Source organism: Malurus melanocephalus, unplaced genomic scaffold (assembly GCF_030028575.1).
Source record: "Malurus melanocephalus ecotype Western Australia unplaced genomic scaffold, MMel_1.1 scaffold_737, whole genome shotgun sequence".
Lineage (NCBI taxonomy): Eukaryota > Metazoa > Chordata > Aves > Passeriformes > Maluridae > Malurus > Malurus melanocephalus.
The window spans coordinates 156,336-167,157 of NW_026623969.1; the positions used below are offsets into that span (position 1 = coordinate 156,336).

Here is a 10,822-nt window from a genome sequence, read left to right on the forward strand (position 1 = left end):
AGTTGCAGAAAGAAATAGGCCAATTGTACATAATATAAAATATTTTCCTGGACTTAATCTCTCATAGTGACTGATTAATGTTTTTGGAGTGATAAAGACCCTGTTACTTTTATTGCTGTAAATACACCTATGAAGTCAGTCTGTGCCAGCTAACATGACCAGCTGTGCATGTTTAAAGGATGGGCAGTACCATCATGCTGCCCAACTCTTTATGTTAATAAAGCACCCAAAGCTCTCCTCTGTGATATAATACTGAAAGAATTTATAGCTGTGAATTTTCATACCAAAGTGTGTCTCTCTAAAACATCAAAATATGAGTTACGAAAAATGCACTTAGTGAAATATGCMCCACAAATATTCTGTAGAGCTTTGTGCATCACTTTGGGCTAGCTTATCTACAAAGATGTGAAACACCTTATGAAATAGTTCCACAGGTCACAGTAACAGTGGCACAAAATGGGCATTTTAATCAAGTCTGTTTTAATACACCTGACAGTTCAATTAAAAGGTATTAACTAAAAATATCTCTAGCTAGGACATTTAATAACTAAAAGTTAATTGTAGCTTCTTTGAAATATCATCTTTTTCTCTTCATAATTTGTTATGCCTGAAATCTAGCTATAGTTCTTTAGGATCATAATTGCACATTGTTCTGCAAGAAAGTAAAAGTTATTGTACTCAAATCATAGGAGAATAGAACATGTTGATTATAKTATTAAACAGAGATCTAATATCTCAATGTAAACTTTAAATGAAGGAGTAAACAAACATAATATTGTTATGAATAATTTAAACACTGCTAATCCAAATACACATATATTCTACTAATTACTTTCTTTACTACAAGTGAATATAAAGACTGTTAAACTGAACMGTTTTAAATTAAGCTCATTTTTAAGTTCAATTTCAGATCTTTTATTCTGTGAATGGATCTTACTGTCCAGTGGGACTGACATGTGGACTATATGAAAGATCAGAGCCTCATAATATGTGAACTTCTTTTCTSTGATAAGCAGGCTATGTCTGTTTTGCTTCTATTGATTCTAGCTCCACTGCTGTCTCCCCAAAGACCAGATTCTGTTTAGTTTCTGTGTTCTAAAACAAAACCCAAAGAATGGTGATTGAGGTAGGAGATAACTGAACACAGAAACTGCATTGAACTTACCTKTTACAGTCTTAATCTGCATAACCTTAGAGTCTGTTTCAATTATATTCTGGGTTTTTTTTTCCTCCTGGTTACTGAAGAATACAGTGTGCAACACAGCCAATTGTTCTCACTGCTCAGAAAGATTTATGAAGGCCTTTGCAGCAATAGTTGACCATGTAATGTTGTACAAAGTTGGCCTCAAGCATCACCTCAGCAACAATTTTTTGGAATTAATGACTTGCCTGCTGAATTTGAGCTGCCTTCACACAGATAGGATGATGTGTTTGGGATTCCTTAGTAGACCCAGAATCATAGAATATCCTGACTYGGAAGGGACCCCCAAGGATCTTTGAGTCMAACYCCTGGCCCTGCACAGGGCAGTCCAAGAGYCACCCCATGTGCCTGAGAGCATTGTCCAAACACTCCTKGAGCTCTGTCAGGTTTGGTGCTGTGYSCCTGCCCTGGGGAGCTGTTCCAGTGCCCARMCACCCTCTGGGGGAARAAMCTTTTCCTGATACCCAACCCAAACCTCCCCTGTACYGGACTGCCACAGTTTAAGCTTCTGAGAGTGACCTCCAGRACTCAYAATTCTTTTCTGGAAGTTATTCCATCCTGYCATTATAAACTTTTCTAATTGAGTTGGATCAAGTGGTGGCACATAACCTGTTCTCTCCTGCATCTTGTTCAGACTCGAGACAATAAACTTCTGACACTGGCCCTTGTAGGCATCTGTACATTATTTAAATTATCCATATTGCAATCATATGCATTAGCTAAAATGTCTTTTGCTATTTATTCATCAAGTAAGAACCTCAAGCTTGATAAGTTTTATTTGATAGTGTTTAAGTTCTTTTGTTTTTCACAAGACTAATACATATAATACTCTGAGCATTTATTTTATATACATATATATATAGTCCCTCCTAAACATGCCATTTTTTTTTTTTTTTTTTTTTTGTTTTGGATGGTAGTAGAGGCCATTTTAACCTTTAACATTCAGGTCCTTTTCCACAAAATGCATTTTGTTTATTCTAGACATTGCAAATATTTTTTTTCATTACAGTAAATCATTATTCACAGAAGTCAAAGGTAAAAAGCAAGCTTTCAGGTGCCGCTGCTGTGAAAATACTTATTAATTTTAATGATKCTGGAAAATATACTTTCTRAGYATYGTATAGGTTTCTGTTTGTTTTTCTGTTGTATTAACAGGTATCAGAATTATTTAAGATGTTTTTTTGTTAAACACAGAAAAGACACAGTAAGGTATTTTATCTAAACAGGCTTTTTGACTTACAAATATTTTCTCCTTGATACCAGCATGATGCACACTCTATCAATACAGATTTCTCTGCTTTTCCATTCCTATAAGGTCTGCAAATCATCAACATTTTAGTTTCAGAAAAACAGAGTTGTTTGCTGTATACTGTTCTTACAATAAGAACTAGTAGCTGTTACTTGGACCTAAGTTTCTCATCTCAAATGAATTTTCCAGATTAAAGGGAAAAGGGGTTTAAAATGAAATTGYATTGTAAACTTAAAAATAAAACCGAAAAACAACAATCACTTACGGAAATGGTTTTTACCTGACTGAAAAGCTGTAAAAGATGCAAAATGCCTATTGCAAATACAAGCATCAGTACTTTAAGAAGATAATGCTAGGTGCTCTGGTATTACTGTGATTTTCAGTGAAATGAGGAAGTCTAATTTTCCAGTTTATGTATTTCTGTACACTTGTACCACACCTTAAAAAGGATAAATAACATCTTTCAGGCTCAGGGAGTCAACAGCCAGCATTAACTGGTATCATCAGTTTTCTGCTATTCTTCCTGCTCTAAAGACACCATTGCAGGGGGATTTCAAGATAGGCAGTGGAAATATAGAATTGAACAGGGCAATTTTGGAGGATAAACCATGTTATTACAGGKTGAACTATGAACTCTGTCATTGGAAATCACAGGATTTAAGCACTTCATAGTAATTTCAGGGCAATACTGAGGGGTCATCCAGTAATAYGTGCTTTGCATTACACATGCTCTGTGCCACAAATTCACTGAAATGAATTTTTTATTCATGAATTATGATTGCAATTTGAGGAGCTTCTGCAAACTGCTTTCCCCCAAATGGAAATGATTTTCCAGCTCTCTATAATTCTGGGTCTTGCACCTGTCTCTGTGTCCAAACTGTGGAAACAATCACTGAACCATGTCCCAGGCTGGATCTGAACTGCAGCAGAACCTGGCTGCAGGCTCTGTAGAACTTCAGAGGGGATGTTTGAGAGTTCCAAGGCACAGCAAGGCTGGGGTAAGGTGCTGCAAAGAGGGAATTCTCCCAAAGTACCCACCATGCCTGAAGGTGGAGAGCAGAGCTGGCTCTGGCACAGTGAGCACGGTGTGCTGTGGACACACTGAGAGTAGCCCAGGTCAAGGTCTGTGTTAAAAACCTCCCTGAAGCCCTGAGCACAAACCCCAGATGAGGTTTCTCAGTCATTTCTCACTAAAGCCGATGACAGCTCACACTGCTGTGCCACATCAGAGCTGGCCTTAAGCAGGTCAGAGCCCCTGGGGTGGGAGAAGGAGGACAGCATCACCCTGACAGTCAGAAGTCAATGTGATTTTTCACTCAAATTTAATTTTATCAGCTGGATGCCACCATAGGGTGGGTTATACCAACACTCTGGAGTGTCCTGGCTGGAAGTGCAGCATTCACTGTGAGGATGAAAGTTGTACAATTACCCTTCACATGCAGGCAGAAATACTGGTTTGGGTTTCCAKAAAATTGAGCCACTGTTCATTCCACGTAAAATGTTTGATTTGGGGTTTCCTTATCATGGCAACTTTTGATGGTTACACTTTGGAAAGTTATGAAATTTGTAGTTTTATTACCAGTTGCATGGGTACTTTTTATGTATAAGAGAATTGCAAAATATGCTACTTTTCTACCTAGGTTACACTTAATCAAGTATTTATGTTCTCTAGGGAAAAGTTTTTACTTATGTTTAATCCAGRTGTTGAGGCAAAGTTCTCCAAAACACGATTGAATCTCTGTTCTGATGAAAGAAAACTTTGTAGGAAATAAAGAGTTGGATTTTTGAAGTTCATATGAATWATAGTTTTATTTAGTGTAGAGAAAGAATATATGTTTTATAAATTATATGGAGGGTTTCTAATTAAACTATTGATGCACAGCATCCATTAGAATCCAATGGATCTGCTGTACAATTATTAATTGTAAATGGTTGTTAAGTTTATTGCTCTCTCAGGTATAATAAAAATGAATTTGTATGTGCCTAAAAACCAACAACTGGCATGACCTTACTCTTTTGTGGCCAATTTAATTGTCATTTTCTTTGATGTAGAGACAGACCTGAATGTTATGGTATCAGTAACTGGGGCAAGAAGAGTAATACAAATCAAGATATCAAAATATTTATAATGTAATTGTAATGCAGRATGTTTTTAATTATGCAATTATGGGGAGAGAAATTAAATGTTGAGTTTATGGATGGCATTGCTGTGGTTGTTTTGGTTGCAATTTATTTTTTTATTTTTGGTCATTTAGTAGTTTATGGGTGAAACACAGGGTGTGAAAGTCTGAATAGAATATGYACAGCTAAATGTTGTCTCAGAATGGATCCACAGCAAAACCTGAGATCAAGATCTAGATGCAGCAGTGTCTAAACTGAGATAATCCCTTTGAGTCCAAATGCAGTGAGGATATAGAAATTAAATKATAGGATAGGATATAGAAATTAAATTCACTCACATGAATTCTGTGAAATCAAATGAAAACATCAAAACCTCTGAAAATGGGTTAGCTGTTTCTTTAAGCAATTTAATTGAAGAAGTTGCTTGACAAAAACAAGTTTTCTTATTTTGTTATCTGTAAGAATGGCCTAAAGTATTAAAGTTAATGCTCTCACATTCTAATGCATAATTATTTATACTACTTTGATGTTTTGTCTATTTTTACAAGGTGCTAATTGTGCTGAATCAAGCTGACAAAACTGCATAATTTGTGGGTTAATATTAGCATAATCCTAAAGTACATTGTTTCACAACAGTATAGAAATGAACTTTATGGAATATTTTTCCAATATGATAAGTAAAGCACATGTCTCTAACAATTATAATTTCCATGACATAAATCACAGCTTTTAGGAAAGTGTATAAATAATGGTGTTCTTTTTCTTGTGGGTCAGCTAATTATGATGTTTTGCTGAAACAGAATGTATCACAAAAGTAGGTTTCATGGTTTAATGAKGAACATTATCAAAATATCAAGGAATTAATCAAAACACAGATGCAAAATTAAGGTTTGGTTTACAACAACAAACCAATAACATTTTTTACTCCATCTTATGTTTTTCACTTTCCTGTTTTTAAAGGTTTTTCATTTCAGTTTTGCATGCCCTCTTAAAAAACCAGTCTTGTGATGTGGAACATCAAGTCCAATCCCATTATATAGTTTGGAGTTCCAYTGACAGTATATCCAAGTGATATTTGTAAATCTTGGTGCAATGTCATGTGCAATGATACCAAACAATACACCATTTTGCTTATAGAAAGTGAGCTCCAAGTATGTAGAAGAGTGATAATCTTTGAAGGAAAGAAAGCACCAATATTTTTATGACTCAATTTAAACTGTGTTACGTGTTACCTCAGCAGTTGTCTTTGGTTGTTTTTATTTTTCTTTCTTGCCCTCCAGAGGCAAAATAAATCCATTATGTACTAATACAATAAAAAGATATTGCTCCCACAAGCCACTGGTTAAATGGGGCCAGTGTGACAGTTATTTTTCACTTATCAACCCAAACATATTCAAGACAGAAGAATGAAGCTGTCTTGTTGTGTCAGAGCTCAYGTGCAACACTTATGTGCTTTGCCTTGGGTACAAATCAGATATTCTCATCCAGGGTGTTTCTTTGCACCTTGTGCTGAAAAAGACAGGGAGGAGGACATATCAGAGAGGAAATATTGCCCAGATATCAGACAGTCACCTGCTAGCCACGCTTTTTTGGCTTATGGCTGTCAGAAGGAAAGGGTTTGAGCAGATGAGGATCCAGATGAATGGCTATGCTGGGGAATTTTAGCTCAGTGACTTGTCTCTGATGGCAAACGAGGGGGGATCCCTGGGTAGAGACACTTAATGGCTCTTTTCTATCCTCCAGATTGTGTGCCTGGGGATTCCTGAGGCAGGCATGTGCTTTCTGAGTTTTCATAGTCYTCAGAGTGCTGCTCTCTTATGAATTTATTCCCCATTCTGCTGTGCCAAGGCTTCAGCAATTTAGCTGTTCAGCGTTGGTAGTTAATTAGCCTTCTCCTTTTGTGGGTTTGAACTTACCACCTGGAAACAGGATTGCACATGGTAAAGCAAGCAAACAAACAAAAACCTTTTTTTTTTTATTAAAAAAAAAAAAAATACAAACAAAAAGCCTGTTTGAAGTAGTCCTGTGTGTGAGCAAATGTAATATGCAGAGTCAGCAAGGGAAGCTCTCACTTAGGTATATTCAGGAGAGGTATCCCATGACTTCCCAGAACAGGAAGCTGCTTAGACCCACATCTACCACAGAAAAGAATTGCATTTTCTCCTGTCATTTTAACAATATTTCTTATTTAATCACTGCAAGAGCCTTGAATTTCAGTGGCTTTGCCTATTGATGAATTTCTCTCTGTTTTTTTACAGACGTTATATTGGTTTATATTTGCAGTGAGTTGTAACAAGGGTTTTTTAGACATGAGCAATAAGCACTGGTGTTGAAACTTTTAAGCTTTAAATATGTATATCTACTCATTGTAACTTTTTGTTTTCTTCTTACAACTCTTACTGCCCAGAGCAGRGGAGGGAGGAGGGATGTAGGGTGAGGAAGGATTCAATTTGCAAGTGCTAGAATGCAAATTCAGTGATACTAATATCAACCCCTGCTGAATTTTTTTACATTTAAGCTTCTGATAAGCTTCCTCATGCTGAGAAGAGTAATTTCACTTTGTGAGGAACAGGAGGAAAGATGTTTTAATGTGGTGCCCAAAATGAGAGATCATTCTGGACCAAAAGAAATGGAATTTTAATTTTGATCTCGAGGTGGTATTTTTTTAAAGTAAAAGTAGATTTTTCCTTGCAATTCAGAGAAAGGTGGTTGAAAAAAACAACCCAAACTGTTATAATATGYCCTTCAATTATGGTTTGACTCATTTTGAACAATRAARTATGATAAGCATGATAAATGATCATGGTCATTTTAATRAATAAGTTAGATGAGTGACTGCARTTTTTAATCAGGTCAATAGTCWGCTTAAAATTTCTTTTAAACAATGGAAAGTCATCAGTAAAATGGAAAAGATTATCTGTATTCCCTGATAGTAATGTAATTTTGTTTGCTGAATTAAACTCCTTAACATYCAAATAATTGTATAGTTTGCCCATACGGAACCAGATTACCTCCAAGAGAAATAATTGAGTATCTTTGTTTTTATCCTTTAAGTACACCCTAAAATCTATTATAATCCTGTAAAGGGGGATTATTAAACTAAACAACAGTAGCACATTTAATGATGATCTCCTAACAAAGCATTCTGGCTAATCTGTGATTAGCAATTGCATTTCCACACCGATCTAACACATAGGATAACCRAATTTTTGTAAGAMGTAGGCYATCTGCAAACCCCCTTTATAGTTCTGTCTTTATTTAATTTCTTTAGTATTTGGCAGTGCCCAAGTCAAACARGTCTAGGAATAGAAGATGAGTCTGTCACTCTAGGGAAAAACTGGTCAGATCTTCCTCAAGTGCTGGCATTACTTATCTGGCTTTTTTGTAGTGGATTGTAGACTTGCAGACATGGTAGTAATGCTTTGTATCCTTGTTAATTGTCCAAAACTCTATTTTTTTTAATATTCCATTTTTTTTTTCAGTGATCCTTTTATTTCAGGACTTTTTTTCTTTTTTTCATAGCTATCTTTACATAGCTATCTTTATAAAATACTTGACATGAAACAGAAAACAGGGCTTAATAAATGGTTCCTTTCCATAGTGCAAGTAGAGATTCACTTGAAGATCATTGTATTTTCTTGAAAACATTTTAAAAATTGATAAAACGCTGTTTTGTGATGCATCTGCTTAATGATAATTTCACTTCAGAGGTACTGCCATATTGCCATTTGATATAACTTTTATAAATGCTAATATATTATGCCATAAATATTGCATCAATTTTAATTTGTGACATCCAACATTATTCTCTTTGTTTATTTTTTTTACTGTATTCAGTAAATAAAGTATCAATAGATTGTTATTTCACCTCCTTTTATACTTGCAGGCGGTTTGACAAATCTTTGGAAAAGTGGCAGATTTTTCATTCTGACATGAAGAGATTTAATCACTGGCTGAGTGAAACTGAAGAGAAGCTGTCAAGAGCACAGATAGAGGCTGGAGATGTGGGGCTTGTGAAAACCAAGCAATTTATCCAGGTATGACTTGATTAGCCTATTTCCTGTTTTTCTGCAGGGTTTAAGAAATTTTCAGGTGTGGGTGATCTGTATAGTTCTGCAGTTCATTTAAGSAGGATTTCTAATGTTGAGTGGCCAGTAACAATTTGTTCAGATGTGTCTGTTTTTCTGGTTAACTAGGAATTTTCACTGGCTTGTTGCAAGACACATTTTTAAAAGAAATAAGATATGGAATGACATGGYATATTGTGGTACTTTCATAGTTATATATTCCTTTGGTCTTTACTTAAAGTGCTCATTAATTTCCATTTGATAGTTAYGACCAGCAGAAGTATCAGACTTAATTTTAAATTCTTGTGAAGGAAATGTAATTAACCATTGAGCTGTACAAGAGCTATTCCGTGAACTGTGTCTTGAAAGTGTTGCTTATTTTGCCTGTTTCATGTTTTAATCAAAGGACCTGGAGGATGCTTTTATTTGTGAAATGCAGTGTGACAGAATAGCCACTTAGTTCTTATGTGTCCACTTCCAATTTGTATGCTTTTCATCTTGCAAGCTCTTTGAGCATCATAWGGAAAATAATAACCTTAGTTTCTTGGTAGTTTATCTCATTTCCCTCTTATGTGATTCAAATGGTAATGGGTATGAAGAATTAATTCTGAACTGATGTTTTGGAAGTAGATAGTTTCAGCTGAATAACTTGACCAAACTGTGGATTCATGTTATAAATTACTACTCGTGCATAAGAAAAAGGTGCTGTTAAAGTAATTGGCATTTGTACATTTGAATTGTTGGATTGAATTACTTGATTCCAGGTTGAAACAAGTGAAGTCTGTCTAACATTAAAGCTAGAGGGTTTTTTGAATGCAATACTAGCCTATTTCTTGGCCTACAGTTACAAAAATAAATCATATCTTTTGAATTTTAATATTTCAAGTCAACTTTTTTGAGACTTAGACTGCTATTTCTTGACTATAGAACTGCTGAACAGAAAAGAGAACAAAAACATGTATTGCAAAAAAAAAAAAAAAAAAAAAAAAAAAAAAAAAAGATACAACTATTAAGTAGCACACTAAGCCGAAGCATTTAAAATAGCAAGTAAATATTCTTCTGAACATTACTTTCAATGCTTTGAATAGTGAAGAAAGGTGTCTAGATCTGGTTCACAAAATAGAATGTCACCAAGGAATTAAAGATGCTCTTTACTGCATACATAAAAGGTTGCACAACTTGTGTGTTTGTTCCCTGAAACTCAAACTCCCTTTCTCTGTCCCACAATTTGAAAAATATTTATGACTGAAACAAGATATGTATCTARGTAGACAAAGAGTAATACTGTGTCACAAAGCATTACCCATTCTTTGCTTTGCCTCTGTGCCATCAGCCTTCTTGGCACTATTCTTGGATCCTTGAGCAGCTTCAACTGATTGTTTACCAAAAACAATGGATCCATGAGAAAATAAAAGTGTCTCAATTTTTCCTAACCCCTTGCTAAATAAGCATTTTCTCTCTGAGAAGGGGTTGATATTTGAGAGTGCTCAGGCAAAGGTAAAATGCATTATATTTAAATATTAATATATTATATTAAGATGTTACAAATGCACTGGGTGCATAGCATATTTCAAAGTCTCAGCAGATTAGAAGCATTATTTTCTTGTCATCAAGACAGAGGTTAATTCTGAACTGAACATCACAGTGAAAGACCCTGAGATAATGTCTTGTTATGCAGAAACCTATATTTCAGTGCAAAATACAGCTTCTGATTTACATTTCCCTTTGACTTAACCTCTTTCTCATTTGTTACCCATTTGTTGTTTCCTTATGCAATATATGAGAACATTTTGAATATGTGTTTGCAGAGTRTTCTTTACTTTTTGCAGTCCATCAAGCTTTTTCTTTCTTCCCTTCTCCCTTGTGTTAGAAATCCCATGAACTCATGAATTTGTCACTCAAGTTCTGTTTAGCTCAGTATAACAGACAAAAGTACCTTCCTAATGAAAATTCAAGTGGTGCAAAAATATTCTAACTAACCTCAAGATCTAATGTCAGTTAACATTTATTTGTGACAGAATGCTAAGTCTGAAGTTGCACTGCTTCCATTCTCTTYGTTGCTTCTTTATTTTGCTGGGTCTTGTTTCAGAAGTATTAGGCTTCTGTGAGGCTGACTGAAGAGATCATTAGAATTTCCATTAGGAAAACAGTTAAAACAGCTGAGCATTCTGATTTACTAGAGTA

General features: G+C 35.2%; 1 protein-coding gene across 1 annotated transcript in view; it reads left to right on the forward strand.

Moving 5' to 3' along the window:
• Window positions 1-10,052, forward strand: part of LOC130584614 (dystrophin) — a gene marked incomplete at its 5' end in the record, with an annotated part of 165,056 nt that extends 155,004 nt beyond the window's left edge. The window contains one exon of the mRNA XM_057384700.1: window positions 8,458-10,052. Coding sequence (XP_057240683.1) covers window positions 8,458-8,614 — 157 coding nt within the window. The remainder of the gene's footprint in view (window positions 1-8,457) is intronic.
• Between the last annotated feature and the right edge of the window lie 770 nt (window positions 10,053-10,822).